This window comes from Heliconius melpomene, chromosome 6 (genome assembly GCF_056956725.1).
Source record: "Heliconius melpomene rosina isolate 202511_hmr_F chromosome 6, ASM5695672v1, whole genome shotgun sequence".
Lineage (NCBI taxonomy): Eukaryota > Metazoa > Arthropoda > Insecta > Lepidoptera > Nymphalidae > Heliconius > Heliconius melpomene.
Genome location: NC_140394.1, coordinates 2,213,163 through 2,238,925, shown reverse-complemented (window position 1 = coordinate 2,238,925; position 25,763 = coordinate 2,213,163). Strand labels below are relative to the sequence as shown.

At 31.9% G+C, this 25,763-nt stretch overlaps 1 protein-coding gene across 2 annotated transcripts in view; it reads left to right on the top strand.

Moving 5' to 3' along the window:
* LOC146538047 (cyclic GMP-AMP phosphodiesterase SMPDL3A-like) overlaps positions 1–25,763 on the top strand; it is a 64,338-nt gene that overhangs the window by 22,510 nt on the left and 16,065 nt on the right. For both annotated transcript variants that reach the window (XM_085186871.1, XM_085186870.1), the window contains exon 2: positions 3,530–3,633. In XM_085186871.1, the coding sequence (XP_085042997.1) occupies positions 3,564–3,633 (70 nt within the window). In that variant the 5' untranslated portion in view covers positions 3,530–3,563. The remainder of the gene's footprint in view (positions 1–3,529; positions 3,634–25,763) is intronic.

Genomic DNA, 25,763 nt, shown 5'->3' with positions numbered 1-25,763 from the left:
ACGAAATATCTAACACCAGGTTTCCTCGGCCTATACTGCCCTATAGGAGGCTACTGCGTATATAAAATAATATATAAACCGTTGCGTTAGTAAGCCTAATAAAATAAATAAATTAAGCCACGTAGACGATATTTAAAATAACTTATACTTTAAATAAGCCTCCAAAGCTCGTTGCAGAAAACTTGAAAGAAACTTCCAATCCAACTCTCAAGACAAAAGATTAACATAAAGGAGCTCGAACACAAAATCAACTTCCAGCGTAGAGTACCAAAACTAAAACACGTATCTTAGGTAGATTCAAGGTGACGTAGTTGTTAGAACTTAAAAATTTTAAAATCTATACTTGAAGAAAATAGTGGAGAACATAAGTTATGTACTTGTATTTAATTTTAAGATTTTGGTGATTCCGCCACTATTCACGCAATTCAGGCGACAAACGGACAAGGAGTGTCTTCACACTACGTTCTCTTTGCCCTCTGATATAATTGTGATAAAGGGTAAAGATAAAAAATAAATTTAGTTTTTGAAGTTAGTGGTAAAAACACTATCAATATCTCTTTCATTCTTTCAATTCTTAATTTTACTGTATCTTATATAATGTTTAAATATACCTAAATATAATATTGTACATTTTTATATGTATTTTATATATTTTACAATATGAAAATAATTTAATAAATATATATATAATGCATCAAGTGAGGTTTGAAGCCGTTATCTTCTTTATGTAAATAAAGTTTTCATGCTATTCTCATGCATCATGTTGACTCTCATTGAGGTTATCTAAATTCTAACGCTGGAAACAGAAGGCAATAATGTGTAATTTCACTTTAGTTTACGTTACAGCAATACGGGTATAAAAAATTAACTTCGCTATATATTATAGTGAAAATAGGTTACTCAAATCATTTCTATCTATAGTTAAAAAGGAGAAAATTAATGAGAATATTTTCCACTACCTAAATTATGCTTTTAAATTATATATTTTGGCTATTAAAATATAATTATATGTTTCGAACATATAATTATATTTTAAATACCAACCGTTCAGTTTAGTTTTCATAAGAGAGTGTAATATTTCGCTGTTTAAAACTGTTTGAACATAACCCTTTAAGCGTGTAAAAGTAATTTAGATATGTTATTTACGTTTTGTTATTACTTGTGCTTATACTTCATATATAATTAACTTCACGCTGTAACCCGCAATCAGCAGGGTAGGCAGAGGGAGTATAGTATTTTTCACCGAAATCTAGAGGCATTGTGTGTTTAGTGGCGGAACACAACGCCGCGCTTTACCTCAACACCAAAGCAATGAAACACGCTTGCTCACCTGTTAACAACTGACCATATTCTCGTATAATAAGTTTATCTAAATGAAATCTAATTGGCATTCATATATTCACATTCAGAACGTGGGTCCATATAAGAATTATTCGACTTAGCTCTCTGTCCATTCGAGATTTTTATACGGGAAATTGAATTCTTCTACGTTCGCATATAAATCGAGGTCCGCTTAAGTGAATCTATTTGTTTTACTTCAAAATTTCAAATGCATACCTCCATTCGATGTCATAAAACGTTCACTTCAGGAAAAGGAAGCTAATATCCATAATATAATAGTAGAATCTTATATAAAATTTATGTATTAAACAATTGTTTTTTATGTAAGTTATTAATTAAACGCCAGTCTTGACACAGCGGCACAAGTGCGAATGTAAACGCGACGGTTGTGGGTTTGAATCTCGTGTGGGGGAATAATATAATTCATATTATCATTTACTTGCACTGGTAACGGTGGCTGTTCCGCCACTCAACACGCAATGCCTCAATTATTCAATGTAAAGTGGGGAACGGAGTCTAGGTTCTTGGTTCCCTCTGTCTACACGGCTAAAAATAGTGAAGCTATAATATAATAATAATTATTATTTAAACATAACTTTTATTTTATATTCAGAATCACCCATAATCTTTTGGTATGTACCAATAAACCTGAGAAGCCTTAACATTATACCACTAACGCCTGTATTCCGAAAGGGGATTTCAGTACTAGTTATACGAGCTACCACTTTATGTTAAAAGTTTCGATTGGCTCTACATTATTTGAAAGCTCGGGCTAAAGCTATTTATTTTATGAAGTGGCTCAAGTCCAACTACTGTGGACGACAAGCTCTAAACATAATTATATTTATAGGTATGTGTCACAGTGTTAGAGGTTTATCTGATAGATTTGCATTAGCAAGTAAATGGTTTTAATGTGTGACTTTTTTTAGAATAAGACAAACTTTTTCAGCTTCACGCTTTTTCAGCTTAAAATAAAAAAATCTAATGTTCTTATTTCGAGATTTCCACTCGGAAAAATAAATTATATTTATTTCTCCATAACACTGAGTGCATTGTCGTTTTGAATAGCGGAAAATAGATAACGGAGTGTCTAGACACTAGATTTTGATGAAAATATAGCTTCACGCTAAAACAAAAAGAATTACTTAATTTATATTATATAGTTTTATTATTATTGTTATCCCCTCGAGTAAGATTTACAATAATAATGTATGTATTTGTATTACATTTATTATTATTTAACTTAGATAATGTATTCGATAATAATTAATGTTACAAATGCAAATAAGTACCGACTGTACGCAAAATTCCGTGAAGCATGAATATAGGTCATTATTGATATTAATTTAACTGAATACAGTATGAACTTGGAGCTTCGAGCTTATTGTTGTGTAAAGTTTATATTAGAATATTCTATTTGTCCAATAATATATGCATTGCTATACTACAAACATTGATAGATATATGATAAGACTAGTGGACCCGGATGCGGCTACGCCTGCTTGAACTATAAGAATATTTATTAAATATTATATAATATATTTATTATTTTATAAGGATGAATATCAAAATATAAGTTCATTTTGGGTGACGTTTTCTTAAAACAGTAAAGAAACTTTGCAAACCGGTGCTTAGCAACGACGCTTGTTATTAACATAAATTGCATGTCAAATTAGAAAGTATTTTAATTTATTAGTACATATTTGTAATGTAATATTATATAGCCTATAGCACTTCTGAAGAATGCAGCTTTCATACAAAACAAAAACAAAGTAAATCGGACCAGTAGATCCAGAGATCTTAGCGTTCAAACAAACAAACAAACTCTTCCGCTTTATTATATTAGTATAGATTAAGAAACAAAGACAAATTCTTTGTCTTTAAAACGTAAATTTTTTCTTCTTTTTAGCAGAGGAGCCTAGTGTTAAGACACACAGACAGCCATTGCATGTTGAGTGGCGAAGCTCAACGCCGTGCTTTGCGTCGATATAAGAGCGAAGAAGTGAAAATATTAAATAATTCATTTTGTCGAGTGGGAATCGAACCTAACACCTATTTACAGTCACCCGATTGGAGGGACCCCTCCACGACTGGCCTCAAATAAATGAAAAAGCGTAAAAAAATATATAATAATCATGTTATAAAACCATAAATTTATTTTCAACTAAGACTAGTTTCCTCTTTCCAGATATATCGTGAAAATGACTTAAGCGTATGTCACGATGAAGATCGTTAGCCTGGTGTTGACACTTGTCTGTGTCATGTCATTCAAGTTAACACACGCCAAAATAGGTGAGTGCTTATAATTTACACGCTATAGTAAACGTACAATTTATAATATTAAACATATTCTGAACCATAAAGTAAATGTTTTATTCAGCTTTATTGAGAGAGCTTAGTGATAAGACACTCCGCTATCTACTTTCCGCCGAATTATGAAGGATTTGTGTGTTGAGTGGTGGAACTCAGCGGAGCGCTTTGTCCCGAAACCAGAGCGAAGAAATGAAAATATTAAACATTTCATTTCGTCGAGTGAGAATCGAACCCACAACCTGTCTAGTTTACAATTACATGCTTGTGTCCCTTCGACACGACTGAACTCTAAGCTTAAAATGAACATATTATAAGATACTTTAATAAATTAAAAATAGTTTAAAGCAATAGCCTTTTTCTCTTAAATAACTTTATAATTAAGTAGTATGTACTATTATTAAATCACACGATACATTTTGTTTGCAATAATAGCCTAAAAATACGAGTATATAGAAGACCAGTCATATAAAAAAATGAAATGTCATATTAAGTTATATCATAACGCCGATACGTACCGGCCACAGGCTAGTGGGAACTAAAATATCAATTTTTATCTTTTTGATCGCGCCCACGCGAACACTGCTGTGAATTGATTTTAATGGTACTTTTATTGAAATTGTATATAAAACCATATAAAACAACCACGTTTTATTTCCGATAAGTAAATCAAAGTTATAGTTCGGCCACAATAGCTTTATTTTAAAGTATGGAGTAAAGGTGCCATCGTGGAATAGTGGCTGATCTCTTAATACTCGTAACAGGTTCGATTCCCACTTCAGGAAGTAAATCGTAGACGGACTCCTGCAAAGTGTTTTAAATGTCGGCTTTTTTTGTAGGAAGCTGACATTTAAAACGTTTGCAAGTTACCACAAATATTTGTAATTCATATTAAATAGAGGACGTATTTCTTGCGTGTTCGTAACTTTGGTCCCTCAAGGGTAGAAAAGGACTGAGAAGTTTGTATGGAAATTTCGATCAATAAATCTGGTTGGGCTTACTTAAATCTTATTATTCGTACCTTTAACTTTCCAAGAAATAATGATATATCACCAAATCTTATAGTATAAACCCTGGAAGGAACTTTGACCTTTCTTCATACTTAAGCATATTTACATCGTTTAATAGAATATTAGACTATTCTAACAGAGGCTGGTCGTGGCACAGAGGCACGACTAAGCAACTATAACTGCGATAAGTAGTGGTTTCGGTTCCCACTCGACAAAATAAAATATTTAATATATATAAATAAATATTTTCATTTCTTCGCTGTGGTAACGAGATTAAACGCGGTCTCGAGTTCTGCCACTTAAAGAGTTTACCGGAATTATCTTAGTAGGACTGGAGTGTCTAAATACTAGGTTCCCAAGTTCCCTCAGTCTACTCTGCAATGTGCAATATACAAAGCGAAGGAATCAAACAAGCGGCGTTAAGTTACGAAACTCAACACAATATGTTGCAAAGTCTTTCACAAAACTCAATATAGAATTAATTAAATTTGGTTTTCGGGTCGCTAGTATAATATAAAAATATAAATTATTATTTACTTTCCAATGCACATTTCCATTTAGTTTGTGAAATTCAAATAAACATATTTTAATTTAAGCTTTGTAAACGTAAAAGAAATATTGATACAAAGTAATGACGTATACAAATGTGTACTCTGAAGCTCCTTCAGAATCTTCCACGTTCCTCGAGACGTCTCGCGAAGAAAATTGTAAACCTAAATTAAAGTCAACAACTGTTAAGTTTCTCGACGACCCTCCTCAGGAGAACTGCATTCTGCACCGGCGCGCTACTGACGACAGAAACTGACAACACTATCTCTTATTGTTTTAAATTGAAAATTCTGAAGTTTGTATATGAAACTGTGCAAAAATAACTTATCAAATATGATAAAGGATATATAAGTTTATGTAAAAGGGAATGGAAAGAACTTAACACTTAACTCTCTGCTTATCCTGCTGTGCGCGGGATACAGCGTGAAGCTGATTTTTTATTTTTTTTATTTTGTATAACCTTGTATATGACCTAGGAATAAAACGAATTTATTTTGCGTAACGTCCACTCAAAGCCCGTGACCACGGATTACTGAAATGTACGAAATGTCAGATTAAAAAAATCGTACAAAACTTTTTACACAGTAAAATAAAATGGCTATTCGGTATGTTGTGCAGTATTTAGTTTTATTCGCGTGTTTCTAACTTTGAATTCACTTTTATTACAATGAAAATATATAAATGATTTAGAATAATTCAGATTTCTTTTAATAAATATCGAAAGTATTTTCTGTTATGCGATATGATGGTAGATATTTTTATAGCTTCACGCTGTATCCCGTATATGGTAGGGGAGGCGTGACAAAATAAAAACATTAAATATTTAATTTCCTCGAGTGGGAAACGAATCCACTTCCTATCGCGGGTAGTCACCGCACGTACTCCAGTGTAACGACTAGTCTCAATTGACATTTTCAATACAAATATATTTCGAAATTAACATTACAAAGGTATCTCTACACAGGCAATTGTGTCGAGACTTCCTTTTGTTCCAATTATCTACTGTCCATAATTCCAGATTTTTTAACCTGCTAGCTTACCTTGTTACCCAGACCAATGATCCTTTACATTTAAAAAAATATCTAATAGAATAATTTAATGCCTTTGATTTTCACCTCAATATGACCAAAGCTAATTCGAAATAGGTAAATTTCTATTACATTGTTCATCTAGAGCGACATTTCTTGCCTCGTTTCCATTTTTTCACCGTACATCGTTTTTATCTTTCATCACTCATTCTGTCTACGTGCCTAAACTATCTGAGTATGTTTTTATATTCAGATTATTCCTTTTATCTCTTTGTTACGGTGAACGGTTTTAGGTAAAATAACATTTTCCTTGCTAAATCTGTATTTTTTGTGTAAAAATATTTACTTACATTTTTTTACGTGTTTTTTGAAATAATATTTCTGACTCTAGATACATAAATTTACCACCAATTTATATTATTTAAATGTCTATTCATAAATGTTATGAAATCGTTAAAATGTTTAATTATTTTTGGTATTTCTGTAATTTATAATCAAAACTTTTGTAAGTTTAGTTTTATAAAGACATTATCTCTATTCTATTAATATTTTTATCATCAATTTCACACTCTTCTCACACGTTCTTCGTTTTTCGAATTCAAGACCTTAGTATTTTGAATGGCGGAATTCAACACCGGAGCATAGTAATACAAAAAAAAATAATATTCCTCAAAATGGAGAACGAACTAACAATCATCCTGCTGACATCAGGAATAACCCATAACCTGTCGCACAGCTACAGCCGCACGCTTGTGCGTTCCTGCGCCACGACTGGCAAATAGTGAATTAACTCATATAAAAAAACTTGAAGAACTTCTTAACATTATTTTAGTGATAAACTATATACTTTACCAACATACACTACAATACTTAGCACAAATGAAATTCATTAAAAATACATACGAACACTACATAGATACACTAAAATCTATCTTATAACGTGACAATCTTATCACGTAAAAGGACAAAAAAAGGACGAAAAAGGACGAAAAAAAGTTGTATCAGAATTAAAGCGGCACGCTACAATAATTGGTGGACAACCGCATTACCACCCGTTTTTCCATTTGTACGAGTCAGCGTTGCGGCAAAACTTAGATTTCCCGTGAGACCGGCAATACAAGATTACTTAGACGCACCGTGGACTAAAGTAGTGTTGTGTTGGAATTATCTGTAACAGATACGAATGGGATGTGTGGATAGATGTTTTTGGGTGTTAACAAACGAGAACATTATTATATATTTTTTTTATTTAGAAAGATAAATCACGGCGTTGGGTTCCGCCGCTCAATTATACTCCAAACTCCGAGTGGAAATAAACCTATATCAGTCGTAGTTAGAATTAAACACTATGCCATTGTACTACGGCTCGATACAATTATAATGTATCTATATATATATCAAACATTTCTTTAGTTTGCATTAATTAAATCCCATATTAGGATCTATAACTTAGTATATAAAATTTCAATGTATGGAAAATAGAGAAAAAAGTATTTTTTAGTAAACATATAATTGACGCGGCTCTCTTAAGCCGTCCTATAATTTGTAACAAATGTATTTAAAAAAATCGACGTAGCTTGAAATAAAGAGTTGCAGTTCGAAGCCGAGACGTTTAAATATGTAGGTATATATATTTATTTTATACGTTTTCTAAAAATATTATTCTATTATGATAGGGATATCATCGAATAACACTACAAAAACGTAAAAATAAAGTAAATTTACCTTGCATCCTCGATTATAAATCATTAATGAAAACAAGCACTTAATTTCATTTAGTTAAGCCAAATGATGTCAACGTGTCATTTCTCTCACACAACACAATATGTCACGTCACTATTTGTTAAATTATATTTTGATTGTCACGCACGGACGGGACGGACGGGACGGTGCGTGAGTATTCATTATGGAATTATTGTGATGATTACATCAATCCATTAGCGTGTTTTAACATTTAATGGATGCTTAATTTGATAATGGGAGGTCACTGGCTTTGTCTCTTGTTTAATTATTTGGAAAAATTGTTGATGACAGCTCTCGTTTTGCTTTAGTTTGATAGTTCTTTTTTCCTATAAATTTTAAATTTATTTTTTTTACTACAAATTTTAAATGTTTTTGATTAGGTGAAAGTTTGATTAGTTTTGCGAAAATAAAGGTGAAGAATTTCTTTGTTTAAGATCTCTGACCTCACGAACTATTGGTTCTAATTACAAAATTATTTATGTATTGGATAGTCCATTTCTCCGCAAATAGGTTTCTTCATTTCAATACACTAAAAATTCCGTTTAAGCCCACTGTACCTGTGGTCAAAGTTATCTCTTAGAATTTGTCATACATACTACGCAGCTTCTTTATGGTTTTATTTGACCACCGAGGCGAAGCGAAGCGAGAGACATATAAACAGGATGCTCCATTAGCTTTTACTAAAACAAATAATAAAACTAACGCTTTTAGAATCGTATCACAGCTTTTTACCAGAGCAACAGTCGTAATCAAAAGTAGCTTATCTGATCACGTTCCAATTTTATATGAACTAAGCCAATATTCATTTGGAAATCTCTAAATAAAGACCGGATGTAAATGACCAATCGTGTTTTAATTTTAGAAGCGAATTGAAAGCTTACCATGAAAGGAATTTCGATGGTTTTTCGAATCCTATAAAAATAACGTCGTTATGTATTCAGGTGGAATAATTGGGATATTTCTATGTATATTTTTGAATGTGAATGATTTGTTGTTTTTGCTTTGTTATACTTTTTGGCCTTTGAAAATGTTTATTTGTACACGCTATCCTTTAGAGAAGGATTTAGGGGATTATTTAAATAGAATATATTAGGCTGAATTGTTTTTGTTATAAGCGTAATGTGGTACAACAATATGGTTATGCAAATAATATTGTTTTATTAAGAACAATAATTAAATAATTACTATGTTTTTTGTTTTATTTTTGTTTCGTTCTGCAAAGTAGTCTGGTACTGGTCGTAATTATTATCAGATGATTTTAACAATTAAAAGTATAATTATAAATATTTTAGCTTCACACAGTATCGCACATAGAGTAGATAGTGAGGATTTGGGAACATTTCGTTCTCATTAAGGCACGTCCATTCCCCTCTTTTCAATTGAGTGTTAAATGGTGGAACTTAGCGTCGCTCTTTGCGTTCTTACCAGTGAAGAGAATTGAAAATATTAAATATTTTATTTCCTCGAGTGGGAATCGACTTAGTCGCACACTTACGTATTAAAAGTTTTATTTAAAATAAACATTTCCATCCATCAGCCTTTTAAGGTCCACTGCTGGACATAGGCCTCCCCCAATGCTCGCCACTCCGTCCGGTCCTGCGCCCTTTGAGTCCAGCGGTTTCCCGCTGTCTTCTTAAGGTCGTCGGTCCACCTGGTTGGAGGGCGGTTAATAAACATTTACATGTCAATTAATTCCACGAGAAGAACGTAAGAGAAGAAGCGGTGCGAAAAAAATCATTGAGGCTTTTAATTTTTTTATGTAACTTTTTAATTTTTTAAACTTAACTTAAACATCATTTTTATAGATATTTATTTAAAATCATAGATAGTAAAGTGAAATATATTGTATATCTACAGTAAAGTGTGAGAATCAAAGACGTATTACCCAACGTCTTAAAGGACGATTGCCCGAGGCTTGCCACGACCTTTTTATCTATAAATATTCAATAGATCAGACGAGTCCCACTTGCACCCTCGTGGCGTGTTTTTTATGCATTCTAATATAGTGGTAGTTGTGAGTTCAAATCTCTCTTGAAGGTATATTTATATATTATTTATAAATTCGAGGATTTCCTTGCTTTACGTAGATAAAGTGCTTGGTAGAGCTGTGGCCCCTAATCGTATAAAATATTCAATTTGACTAAAAGTGATACGATAAATTATTGATGATATATTTACTTATTATTTTTCTTTAAATATCTAGAATTAGTGAAAATGAATTTAAGCAAATTACGAAACACAAACGATTATTTTAAGAAGAAAAAAACCATTCATGGTGCAGGGTAACCACTTTCGTAACTACTTCCCTAGTGTGGAACAATTCAAGTATACTTGTATAATTTATTTACTTTTAGATGATCCTTATATATTAAAATAATCAATATAAAATACCTATTAAAACCTAACCATTCAAGCATAGACTTATCGATTGAACCTGTAACCAAACATGCCTCGTCCGCAACGTTTTATTTATTCACTCGCTCGCTAACAGAATGCCTGCCTATTGCAAAACGTAGACGGAAGCATCTAGCTAAGCTTGCGCCTGATTGAAGTGCCTCAAGTATCTCAACTTATCGGGGCTTAAATCGTTTTAGTTTGCTAGTTTAGTATGAGATAGGGGAACATGTGAAGGTTGTATGGTTAATAATAAATAGAGTTATTTGTTAGTTTATTAAATTTTGTTAGAATTTAATTAATTTGTAATATTCCAAGACAAAGCGCGGCGTTAAGTTTCGTCACTCACCACCCCTTGTCTGGGATGTGGCAAAAACAAATTATTCTATGGTATTTTTTCTTCTTCTATTCTATACTAATTTGTTATAAAGAAAAATACTTAAAATATAAAATCAATATTAAAGAAATAATTAACGGCTTCCTTTATTCAAACAAAGTGTACTGCGATACCCTTTTGAAATATATTTAAAACTCGCAAAATTTTTATGTGGAATGAGTCCATTTTACCTAAAATGTAGGTGTCGTTTCGCTTTTTATGATTATGACAGGAGTATGTGATGGCACTTAGTCCCTTATTATATAATACATAAGCTTTACTTTTAGTAGAAGGTATATTTGGGTTCAATTTTACAGAATGGTTAATGAGGAACAATTTTTTAAAATCTTTATGCGTTGGTGGAGCTTGAAGTGGATAATATTCTGATGCTAAAATGTAAAAGCTAAGCTGATAATAATCTGTTATACTGTAAAAGCGAAACGTTTCACAGTGAAAGCGATGGTTACAGGTTTAATTCTCACATACAATATTTTTATTTCCCGGCTCTGGTATAATAAGCACGGCGTTGAATTTTGACCAAATTTATATTAGGCTTTCGTAAATAAACGCATATTTTGACTTTGAATATTTTCTCGGTTGAAAATGGAGCTCCGTGGTCTATTAGTTAAATAATCAATAAATACTACAAATTATTTTGTTAACTTCACACTGTATCTAGCACATAGTAGAGTAAACAGAGAGAACCTGGGGACTTTGTGTTAAGACACTCCGTTTTTATTAAAACACTTAAGTATCTTAATTTACACCAAAACCATTATTTGTTGTTACCAAAGCGAGTAAATGATAATATTAAATATGTAATTTCCCCAAGTGGGAATCGAAACCACATTCGTCGCGGTTACAGTTACACGCTTGTGCCCCTGCGGCAGGACAGCCTCGGGTTCACTTTTTATTATTTTCAAATTTTATCCCTAACGGCGTAGCTAGATGGAACGAAAGCCATCATGCATACATCTTTCACTAAACTCTTCATAGATATCTTCCACAAGATGGACTTATATTTTAGTTTTTTTATTTAAGTACTAATGATAAATCCGATTAAGTTCTTTGACATGGAAACTTAATCGTATTTATACTTATTACTCGTAATTTCATACTTAAATATATGAAACAGTATATAAACGTACCTTCATATAACTGTATAAAATGTAATGAACTCGAGCTCATATAGCGATAAAACGTGTTACGAGCTTCTACGTGATATACCTACATTATGTGTATGTGATTATTTCACTCTGAATTTCTTATTTCCCGACCTTGGGAGGATTTTTGTATTAGCATTCTTTCAGGCAACTGGCAACACAGATGTGTGCTGCTTTGCTCAGTGGTTTTTGGTTCGATTCCCATATAGAGTTACCTATGGCGTTATTTAAAAAAAAAATGGGCTAAAAGTGAGAAATTGGGCAGAAAGTGGAAAAGGAAGTGTCCTGACAGTGTCCTTACCTAATCTATGCACGCTGCTGTGACAGAAAAATGGAATTGCACAATGCCTTAAGATTTTAGCGGAAAGAAGACGGTTCCATAACACTAAACTTCCAGGTTCCGTCTACCTACACTGCAACGTGCGGGATACAGCGTGAAGGTGAAAATAAATAAACAAATGATAAATATAAAGATATAGTTGGGAATAAATCAAATCTTGACTTAAGTAAGCTAGTGTTCTAGTCTATTACAATTGAGTGCTGTTAAGTAAAAGCCTTGTTAAATAAGATGGCTCAAGCAGCCATGGCGGGTTTGTTTAAGCGCGTTGTCTCATACATATTGTAATACATTTTGAAGCTCTTTCAAATTAATCTTATATTAATTATTTAGAAGTAGAATATAAACAATTTATGTTTATAGTTTCTTGAATAAATCTATTAGTAAGTAAATTATCTAAGGGATGATAATTAATAATGGAAGTTTCCATCACTCTGTATTCCGTCCATAGCAGGGTAGGCAAAGGGTACCTGGGAACCTAGTGGTGAGACACTTTGATCTGTTTATTTAAAATATGTAAAAAAAACTCCAAAATTAATGACTTTTTTCATAATTTGTTGATTGTTACCTTAATTGAAAGTAATTTCATACGGAACATACGAAATCGGATTAACTCTGTTTTCAAAATAAAGAAAACAATGATAGAATTATTTTTAAATTTTTACAAGCAATGCTTTACAGATAATGTTATTCCATTCCATCTTATTTTAATTATTTCAACATAATAATCTCTATGCAATACTAATATTTAGCTATTTTGAGTGCAGACTTAGTAATTAAAGTCATATTAGATATGCATAAAGTTGGCTTAGAGAGACTACAGTTAGTGTTTGGTTAATTAAGTTGCCACCTTAATATGAAACCTAAACTGTTATTCTCTTATGAATTTATGCAGACATGTTTTGAAATGCTTATTAATATACTTACTCTATTATGATTGTCGTATTTTAGCTTTTTAGAGCAAGCGTTCATTCTAAAAATAAGTTGTGTTTCATTGTAGAAAATAATTATTTTATGAAATTGCAAAAGCTTATATTCCGCAAGAAATTTATTTATTTTATTTTTGTTAATTACTTTTAATTCTTTGTTCTTAATATGCATTATAAGGCTTCTATAACGGTTTTTTTAAATTAATATTTTATTTTTTGCTTCTTTTTCTTTTACTTTCAGTCTACTCATTTTTAATTAAGTATCATTATGGAAAGGTGTTTCTGGCGGCAATCTCGATCTTCAAATGACAAACAAACTATTTATCTTTCTTAGTTCAGAAGTCCTTCTACACACTTTTCGGCTCCATCTTCAGACTATAAATATCAATTAGCATGAGAGTACTCCCCATGACAAATTAAACGAGTCCAAACACTTACACCAACCTATCCACTATTCTAAATTCAGAAGTCTCTTTGGCCACCTTCTGGCTCCATCTCCATTCCATTTCTTTGTCCTTTCATTCAATACCCATTTTAGATGTTTTCTCATCTTAAGTTATTGAGTTTAAGTCTGAGTGAGAAAAAGAGAATAGTCCTGTCTTCTATTTTCAAAATATAATTTCGGGAATCGAACTCACAACAGTAGTGCTTACAGTCAGACATAGTGCATTTGGGCCACTACGATATCTGTAAACAAATCTAATGTAATATGTACTTAGTACGTATAATATGTGTTTCGAAACTCTTTACAACTAAACTATTCTACACTTATTTGCAATATTGCTTGAAGGAGAAATACTATGGGCACTAGAAAGTCAAATAACGTCCGCTTCGAGCTTAAGTAAAAGTTGTGTAATTACATTGTTACAGGTAACTTTTACGTACAGCGTGTACTGCTTTTATCGTTTTAATACTTTTCTAGAAAAGATTTTTGTAAATTCAATTATTTATATTGTTATCTGGCTCTGTTTAGGGCTCACACTACCATATAAGATGAAATTGCGTGCGCAATGGTTGAGGGTCCACATTCGAAGTAATAAAATATTTTTATTTATATTTTACCGTCAAATATATCGATTTAGTTAAAATTAAGTAAGCGAGATGCAGCTACATCTGAATAATTAGTCGATCGAGAGCTGGTCGCCCACTCAAGTTTCTGTACCAGTTTTAGGGTTATAAGTCCAAATGAAGTACAACTTTAAAAGTTTAAAAAGTTTAGTTTGTGGGTACAAGCACTTATATATTGCATGAAAAAAGCTGCAAATAAAAGTCTATTTTTTCTATGAGTAATGCAAATTACAGATTGTTTCTTCTATTCGTTTTGTTAATGCTCGCTTTCATTTAAATTTTATTTTACTGATAAATTAGAAGAATCATAAAGGTTTTGATAAAGTGGCAGATTTAATACAAACGACACATAAGCACATGTATTTTTTGATTGCTTTGACTTAGAAGTTCATTTGTTTCTGTGCTCTAAGATACTTTTGCGTGATTTTGAGAAAAATACTCATAATTATTATGACAGACAGACAAATAGACAGAAGGACAGACCAACATGTAGACAAACAACAAAGATGGACAGACAGACACGTAAGCCCAAGCAACCACGTGATTCTCCTATAACTTTTTCATTCTTCCTAGGGATAAAACCTTAAAGAGGAGGCCATAACAATAAAACTCTTTGCTTAACACCTTAACATAAACTTTCAAATAATTTGCTTTTCTTATAATCTATTGAAAAACGACTTAGGTATTAGAGTATAAGCAATTTTCTTTATCAGGCAATTTGTCATAATATTTATGTAGCCGAAGCCGCATTATAATATCCTTTAAGGGAATAGCTTTTGGTTACAATAATTTATAGTCGAATCATAAATCTATGATTCGACTCATTTCCTTCTCACGATGGAGTGTTGTAATATCGTTTGATAGAATATACCTCATCTATTATACTTGGACCAGTGCCATGTATTGATTGATTTAGTCTTGGCTTAAGAATATTATAGAGCAGATTTGAAAGTTCGATAAGAGAAGGCTTTAGATATAAAGAGAAAGATTAGATTTAACTTCTTTTAGAAGTCTAGTAGTTAGAAAGTTAATCTATAAAATAATTAAAGAAAAAAATCATGAAAAAATAACAAAAATATATATAAAACTCGGGTCCATTTTTTTAATAATTACATTTTCATTTCGTAACTTTGAAACTGAAATGATCCGTTTGACATTTACAATCGATGTCAAAAATATAAGTATTAACAACGCCTGTCCTCAAAATTACAGGGCAAAATAACAAGCCCAGGGGAAACGCTTCGCCGTTCCCTTCAAGACACTTCATTTTACGGTACAACGATCTAAGGGAATGTTTTATTCTATTTTTACCATTACACTTAGTAAGTAATATTGAAATTTCGTACTTTTTTTTATTTTGACGCGCCCAACTCGTCTGGAAGAGTAAAGTCAAGGAGTCTAGAATGGGTGTTCTTTCCACTTCCATAGATTCTTTGTTTAGGTGTTATGAAGTATGTCTGTATGGCTGTGAAACAATATTGTTTAGATAAATAAAGGTTATACTTACAAATGTCGGGTGTAAATGGCTTCACACAGGGCGGTTTTGTAATTGGGGATATTTTTTACAAGATTTTTTATATATAGTTAAAGAAGTTTTTTTTTCATACTATCGTTATTCTCTTTTTCAAATTATGTTTTTATATATAAACAAAGGGTCTAAAAAAAAAGATACAACGAATACAATATTACCAAACGAAATATCTAAATGTCATGATAATCATGATTGTAGTTGAAATTTTTTGACGTGATAGTCTTATAATTTGTTGAATGTCGGCTGCATTCACAAAAAGGTGTGATTCATTGTCACGTTCCGCCCGAGCCAAGGGAGGAAGCGAGAGTGCAGGACAGGCGAAGCGAAGGCACGATCGGCCTAAGCGTTCAGCTTGTGATGAATATTTGAATAAAAGAATGCAAATAAATGTTAATTTACCAAATATTTTTTTTCCAGTTACTAAATACAAAATAATAAAAACTCAATAAAAGTAATTCAATTCAATTTCTATTTTCCTGCTATTATAGAAATAGTTAAAATAGTATTATAGCAATAGAAGAGCTTTTAATTACTTTTTCAATTAAGCTTTTGTCTTTGCAAATTGTAAATTATAGTTATATAGCTATATTATCATTAAGTGCTAATGGCATATTCGTGTTTAACATAAACTACTTCATTAATGTAACAGTAATGTTACTCACTATTTAGTTGGAGTTAGTAATGAAATCCATTATAATCTTGGATCTTAATATGAAAAATGTGATATGGCCCTATTTTTTGTGTTCAAGAGTTTTTGGCTTGAAGGTAGTCGTGGTGCGGGGGTACAAAGGTGCAACTGTAAACGCGACAGGTTGTGGTTTCGATTCCACTCGAGGAAATTAAATATTTAATATATTTTAAATTTTACATTCCGTATATACGAGTATACGGTATACCTACATCTTTGGTCATTTATTTGTTTTTTAATACTGAGTATATCTAAAATGTGAAATAATAGTGTTGAGTGGCGGAACTTAATGCCGCGCTCTATATTTATTGTACCAGACTAGGAAAATAAATAAATAAATAATTTAAATTTGGTTTTACGATTAAAGAATTTTAAATAACGAAGTGCTAAACTTTTTAGTAAAAATAGTAGTGTTTTATTTATTACTTTACTAGTGTGTACTGTAAATGTACACTAATAACATTACTTGTAAAGGGTGGTAAGGATTCCCTTTTCCCACAAGCTCATTAGTGTCGTTATCAAATATCCTTCTAACATAGCATCGTTATTGATTTATACTCTAAAAAACAATATAATGTATGGAATCACTTAGAAATAGAGACAAAACAAAAAGAATCCTGGACAGTCGTGATGCAGTTGCCCAAGTGTGTGATCGTACAGGCGACAGGTTGTGGGTTCGATTTTCATTTGAGAAGATGAAACATTTTTATTTCTTTGCTCTGGGGTCGAGGTTAAGCGCGGGGTTGAGTTCCACCATTCAGATGAAGAGTAGGGCACCAATGTCTGTAGAATTATCAGTGTTAAGTAACTTAGGTATAAATCAGAATAACATTTGTCGTTAGAAAAAAAAGGAAACTTTAATAGTAAGCTATCGCTATAATATTGCTATAATAACATACTTGTAAGGTTTTTAATCATGCTACCTTTTTGAAACTGAACGTATAAAAGATGTATAATAACAAATTTCCAAGGTATTCTCAATCATTTTATAACTTAAAAAATAATAAATATTTTTTTAAACGTAAAATAAAAATAAAAATTTTATAATTTAAAACCATTAATACAAACTTACAACTTAAAACCCATTAGGTATAATCATTTCTACAACAAATGACAAAGTAAATATAGCATTTAGAATAGAAAACCATATATTTGCCACAAGTTGAGTGAAAGATTACCTCCTCCTCCTCCTCCTCTTCCACTATAGCATCGTGTGTGATAATTTAGGCGCGCTAATCACAGGTCTCTTTGTCGAAGTGGGGTGGAACTTGATTGATGATACCGATTTCCAACTAATCTTCGTAGTTTCTACTCGCCATGCTATATGCTACCCCAATGAAATTACTAATAAATACAGGGGAAGTTTTTAAATTTATAGCTTTTTGGAGTCAATTGTTTTTTTGTGCATATGGACATATGGTGTCGTATGGTTTCTTCTTTTTTTTACTAGATTGTTGTAAAATAATTTGCTGGACAAAAAAAACTTAAAATCCTATTTTTTTTATTGGAAAAGTCAGAAAATCCTTTTGGGAGTGCCGCTATTTTCAGTTTACAGTCAGCTATTTTCCTACGGCACCAAAATGGACTTAATTTATTTAAAAATCATATTCATTTCTTTCTTCCCGACAAAAAATATTATAAAATGCTAACCAAAATAAGGAATAGGAATATTCATTGGATTTTTAATTAAAGAAAACAACATTTCGTTGTAAGAGGTTTCCGATTGATTCCACTATAGTCGTAGTTCGCTTTTAAATGAAATAAAGTGAACACAGAGAGACAATTTTCATGTTTCACTCGAAATTGAAATCTGGCCCATTTTCATATTTTTTACCCATTTCTCTTTTACAATCACAACGCTCATCTATTTTTTTTCTTTGTTTTTGTTTGTAATTTACATTTCGTTTGTGAGTTCCTTTGCAATATCGAATAACATCAGCGGTTTTGATAAAGTTATGTTTTTTATTCATAGTACGATTTATTGGATATATTTATTGGAAATGTGCATTACATATATCCATACATAAAATATCAAATGAATATTATGGCTTGTACTAATACAGACAGTTTTTTGTATTCTGGTTGAAATGAGGAAACACACACACACACACACACACTCAGCCACATTCAGTACCAATAATCAATGATAATATTAGTTTATTTATTTAAATTTATATTTTCATTTCTTCGCTCTGGTGTCGAGGCAAATCGCGGCATTGAGTTCCGCCACTCAATATGCAATGTCCCCAGAATTCGGCGGAAAGTGGGAAACGGAGTGTTTTACCACTAGGTTCCCTCTGCCTACCCTGCTGTTTGCGGGATACAGTGTGAAGCTGATTTAGTTACTTAGATAATTGAAATAACATATTTAAAGTCACACGCCTGAGCCGCTGCGCCACGACTGGCTTATTTATAATAGTGCTCATACCATGTAAGTACAATACATTTAAACGAACAGACTTTAATTCCTCAAAAACAGGTCGGATGTGACGCTAAGAGAATGGAAATTTTAAAGTACTGTAAATCCTTGTCATTTTGTTCTCCGACAGCGATATTTGCCTTGTAGCTAACTAAGGTAAGTAGCGTAACTCGAACTCAAATGGTATGTTTTATTCAAATAGGCTGTTATAAGCTTTTTGAATGACAGATAAGCTATCTTTAACGAAGTTGACATGAAGAATTCTAAATAACTGAATATTTTAGGTGAAATATTTATTATAAACGGTGACTTAAGTATTCCAAACTAGAACCTAGACTGTATAATTTATATTATTTGGCTACCGCTTTCTTGGAATTATTATTTCTTAACTCTATTAGCACGTCAGTAGTCCTTAATTAACTGTTATAATTTGTGGCTTTAAATGATATCGAAAGGTATACGACCGTTTAACTTTGAAAAATATTGTTTTATATTAAGTTATAGATATATTGGTGTAGATGGTAACTTTTTAGGTTTAAAAGCATATATTGAGTTTCTTTTTAAATATCAAAGATCAGGAAATCTTGACGCATCGCATGTAAAATGGCGCTGAGCGAAGAAATTAACATGTTTAATATTTCATTCTCCTCAAACCAGATTGAGCCCACACCCAAAAGTTAAAATTCCACCCAACATCATCAGCAACAAAAACAACAATCTAATGTCATTTAGTACGATTAAATTACTATAAATGCCCGCACACGAAATGCCAAAAGGCATAATTAAACTGAGACAAGCATCACAAACAGTATTAGTACTAGCTCTGATATCAATTATGAACTCTAGGTGTTCATACCTACGCTGTAACAATATCTATGAATTATGAATTTCCATCTGAAATCTGACATATTCAGTATTAATATTAAGATTAGGTTAAACTGACACCCATGTTGTTATACTATTGTGAACATGTTTAGATGTCATAATGTTAAATGTGTTTATTAAATATCCACTAAAATATATATTTTTAAGCATGACGTTGATTTCTGCTAGAAGCAGAGTAGCCAGAGGAAGTCTAGTGGTAAGACATTCTACTCTCCTCATTTTCCACTGAATTCTATATAATAATAATGCAAAAATAAAAAAATGATTTCATAGTGTAACATATGGTGAATATCAAATGTACACAATATGAACAGAAATAATAATTTATTGTGAAATATGAGTTATATTTAAAAAATAAACAGAAATTTTATCCATTTTTTCGGAAATCAATGAAAGAAATTAAAAGCTCTTAACCTATATGTGGAGTGTGGCTCTCTCCTACTGTATACTTTTATATTTCAATATTTCAGAGAAATAAAGCAAACAGACAAACAGTTATTGACTTTCAGTATATTGTATATAGTTTACCGATAAAAAGAAATATTATCGACCCTATGGCGCAGTCGAGTGACGGCTGTAAGTTAGGGTTTGGGTTCGAATTATTCAGAACTGCTAAGCCCAGATTACACAATTTAAAATATTTTCATTTCCCCTTTACTTACATTTGAAATTTATGCGGAAAGAACGCAGTGTAAGACACTTCTGTTCTCCAATTACCGCCGATTTCTGTAGTCATTGTGTGTTAGGGATCGAATCCGCAACCGCCACGTTACACTCACACCCTTGTGCCCTTGCGCTACGACGGTCTCAAAAAATATATTTAATTTACATAGAAAATATATAGCGTGCACAAAATTGCATTAAAATATAATTTGACCACTACAATTAAGTTAGAATATTTCTGTTTGCTAAGCACTAAATATATTATGTTTAAATAAGCCGTATCGAAAGGCCTGAATAGAAACACGCGATGGTAGCGTGATCGACTGCAGATAGGGGCCACGCACCCCGCCTGTAACCACATAATAACCCCTTGATTGATGAATACATCCCTTCACGTTTGTGCGATGAGCCCTGACTGACTGCCAAAGACTTCCTCTAACCCCGATTAGTAGGCAGGAGTTGTATACAGACTTGCATATGTGTGTCTATTTGTAGATATATCAAAGATATTGTTTCACGCTGTATCCCGCACAGAGCAGGTAGAGGGAACATAGTGTTAAGACACTCCGTACTCCATTTTCTGTTAGTTATATTTTACCTTTCAAATACTATAACTATAATTAGAAATTAAATTTGAAGGTAATAACATATTTACCTAATGAGTATTTCAGCATATAACTTCATGAATACACCACATCCTGTTTGCATGATGAAACTATCAAACAACTTCCTGTGTGCCTTTGGGTACGGTATAATTTGTGGTTGTTATATTAGAGTGCGGTTTTACTATGACAATATTAGCTTTCTTATATTAATTATTTACTTTTTTCGTATATATAGATTAAAAACATATATTTGTATATAATTTTTTATGCAACAGTACAATTATATTGTAATTGAAAGACTATTCTAACAGTAAATGCGATGATTACGGGTTCAATTTCGACTTTTGGGAATATTATATGTAAAATATCTTTGTTTTCTCGTTCTACGCTTGCCGCCTACCTACCAGCGCGCCACGATAGCAAAGACAGAGAATTAGGTCACCACATTTTCTCGACCTGAATGCTGAAAATAGACAAATCTAATCCTATAGCAAGTCCCCCTCCAAGCACACAAAAGCTTACGCTCCTTAAGCCATGAGTGTCTGTGTTTAAATGTTTTTCGCGAATCACATTAATCTCTTGGCTCATTTATTCCTTTGTAAGGAACACCCAGGGCCTAAACATTAATATTCAACTTGATTTATATCCTCCAGAGGATCCAGACAGCACTTACCATTATTTAAGATGCTCCAGGATAAATTCATTGAAAATCTACCCTTAAAATAATAGGCTATGTCAGGGAAATTCAATAAATCAAATGTTTTAATTGAATATGAAACGTTATAGAAAAGTCGTTTTACTGTTATTGGGTAGTTTGTGAAATGTATCTGTTTTTTTTGTGAGGTAGCATAACTACCCTGATATAACCATAAAAATATATATTTTATATTTCCATTATACGTATATTTGTCTTCAATTTTTTTAAAACTATTGCATACAATCAAATATGTTTTCAAATATTTTTACATAGTTCTATAATGAACAAAAAATTGGGAACATAAAATACTAGTTAAATAGTAATAAAATACATAGAGAAATATGAAGATAATGACCTAGACGCTAGGGTAAAGCCTGAAGACAAGTTAAGTTTTTCAAGTTTATTATGATAATACACAAATAGCTTAACTTCTCCTAATACATAATTCACAAAGTCTATTCTACATATAGATTTATTGTATGCAATCCTCAGTTGGTAGCAAGTTAGTGTGCTTGAGATGCAACGGCGACTTCAGAATGGCATTGAATGAAATGAGATGCAGTACGTTTGAATTATTCATAGAGTTTTAAAGAAGGACTAATCGAGTGAAACGGTTCAGAATTTCGAACTTTCTGGAGACTTCGGTTGTTCAGTGTTGGAAATAGGCTTACTTGTATTTGCATGTCTTATTTGTATTTAATGATTGTAGGACATCATCTTAGCAAGGGGTTAAAGGGTAGCTTACTGCTTAGATACTCCAGTTCCCTTTTATTTAACTTCACACTATGTCCCGTGCAAAACAGGGTAACCTGGAAACCTAGCGTTAAGACACTCCGTTCTCCATTAAGACACTTCCGTTCTTCATTTTTCGCTTTATTCTTCGGGGTTAAAAAGACTTTAGGGAACTTAAGTTTCTTTATTTTTTATATTTACCCCTTGAGGTATTTTAAGCTCTAGTAATAACTAGTTATTTAATTCAATTATGTTGTTTCTGTTTTCATTAAAAATTGAAGGCGCTGCCTTTCAGCGGTGAAAACTAATTAAGTCTAAGCTTAACGAAGTTTGTCTATAGATAGGAAGAAACTCGAGTAAAGATGGCAACCTATTTTAGCTAACAGTTTAAAGGCGATCGCTAACTCTTGAAAACTTTAACTGGTATATGTCGATGTATTTAAGTGTTTTATTTTTACACTATATTAAAGCAATTGAATAGTTCTATATATACGTGGTTGTCAGTTAAATATTTTGTCTTTAATTAATTCCGTATAAGCATTTTTGACTCGTCAGTTACGTAGTTACATACATATATTTTAAGAGACTTGTAAGAATAATCTTTTTTAAAATAGGCGAAATCCTTATCAGCGTTTACCGCTAACTGCTCGTTTTTTCTAATCAAACCGCTTTACGTATTTTAAATATATTTTTTATACTAAAATAGTCAACTACTTTTTCCTAAACACACTCAAATAACATTAAATTAAAAAGAAGCGGGCGAAGCCGCGCAGAGACTACTAGTGTTTTACGTATATTTAATTATACTTGCTATTAGATTAGCAAATGAAAATTGATTACATGAAGACGCCCATGTTCATTTTTGAAGAGTTACCGGTGCCTATAAATAATTCAATCATTAATTACCTTATAATAAGTGTATCTCCAATCGCGTGTAAGTTGATGATACTAATAGTAATTAGTACTCTTCCATCATTAAATGACTAGCAAACACACATCCGGAATTACGTGGCAACAACCCTGAAATTTGCAAAGTAGGGTCTTTGGGGAGTGCACTAAAGAGATGACTACTAGAGATCTAAGATAACTACTCGAAATTCCTCTGTGAATAGAAAAAACAGGATTTGCGTTTTAAACTTCATGTAAATTACCTATTCATAGCTTTGGGGAGTATGTTCAGCATCTTTGGGAAGTATAAGCTTAAAAATTTGTAATTAGTCTGAAACCATGGTGGAGCCATGGGACATCTATTGACTGTACAGTGTACAGTACAGTACACAATAATTGTGAGATCAATTCTCCCTTTGGAGAGTTATTGTATTAAAATTTTCTGGTAGACTATCTGATCTAGTGGACAAAGCACGGCCTTGAGTTCCGTCACTCAACACGTAATGTCTCTTAAAACGTGGGGAGGAAAGTTATAAACTGTCTCATAACACCGAGATTGATCTGCCAACCCTACTATGCGATATAATCAGCAAAGCTGTTACTATAAAACCAAATATTATTAAATTACAAAAGAAATAAATATCAGATATTGTTCTGAAAATTTCTAATTACATATTCCTCACACTATTCTTCATAAAAGTATCAAAAAAACAAATATCATTTTGCTGGAACAATATGTTTTCGCGGACCATAAATATGTTCAATCTCTGTCACCAAGCGTAATTTTAATATATCATTATTCAGGTCTCGTACAAGGCCTTGTATATTATTCAATTGGGGTACTTCTGTTCGGGCATTTTCGGAGATTTCACGTGCAATATAAATCACAATTTCCGCTTTTATTTAATTTTTTTTCTGTCTTATACTTTCATGAGACGCTCCAAGATTTATTTCTAAATACTTGAACACCTTTATGTATCAGTGGATTTTTTTTATCTTTATTCATTTCTCGCATTATCCAGAATAGGCAGAAATTAATCGGAGAATTCAGACTCTGTTCTCAATTTTTCGCCTCTTATTGTGCCCTCTCTAAGGCATCTACTCAATGAATTTGCGATTTAAAAAAAAATGTCGACTTTTAACAATCAACCTCATGTAAGAATTGTTAAGAGTTTTTTACCAATTTAATAAAGATGAAGGGATTATTAAATATTCAATAATTTCATTTCTTTGCACTGGTAACGAGGCCAAGCGCGGCGTTAATTTCTGTCACTCAACACACAATGCCTCAAGAATTCTAGGTTCCCAGTTCCTTCTGTCTACCATGAAATGTGCAATATACAACGTGAAAAAAATATGATCTAATTAACATTTTAATATACATTATTATTTATATCAGCCATTTAGTATTATTTTTGTGACTGATACTAGATAATTCAGTTGATAATTTAATTACATTAATGATGAGGATGGGACCATGGTTGCGCTGGACAGCGTTTGACTGTAAACATAATATTTGTAGATTAAATTCTCATTACGGTAATGCTCATATTAAGAAAAATAACAACTCAAAGCGCGGTGTTGAGTTCTGTCACTAAACGAAATCCTGAAAATTGGAGAAAACAGAACATCATAACACTTCCCAAACCTAACCATATCTTTTATGCTAAGGTAGTAAAAGCATGACCTGCTTTTTATAATAATAATCTCTATAATTGGTGGATCCATGGAAAGATGATACGCTTGGCTAAGGGCAAAAAGAAATGGCGGTAATTATTATGTGCGTTAAGAAAACATCCGCAGACGCTGAAGTGTACTATCCCACTCAATTAGACCCGACGAGATACTAATTGTTACAAGATAATGAGACCAATAAAGTTTTACGTGTATCTTGCAATGTTGGGATAAAATTAATTAATTTTAGCTTCTCTTTTAAGTTAGGAAGAGAATATAGTGTTCTTCTCACTGTTCTCATTTTTTAAATATTTGATTTGTCGTGTTAGTCTTCAGTTGTGATGAGAATGAAATTACATATGATCAATATTGGTGTTAAAGGGTCTGATTTATAAAATATCATATATCATAAAATATCTAGAAAGTTTGTTTTTATTTTTTTAACTAATATTTTATTAAATTATGGCTGTAAATTGGGTAAATAAATCATAATATAAGGTATTTTGAACACGATGATTTTGAGTTTGATCCCAACTCGGGGGAATTATGTTTTTTATTTTCTCTCTGAAGTAGACTCCATACTCCTTACCTTTCGCGTCATTAAGTTCTGCCATTCAACACGCTTCGTTTCAAAACAGAGAACGGACGGAGTGTTTTAACTTTATAGTCATATATTTACCAGTTTATGTTTTAAAATAAAATATTTTATATTAAAATCTAAATACAAATTTCA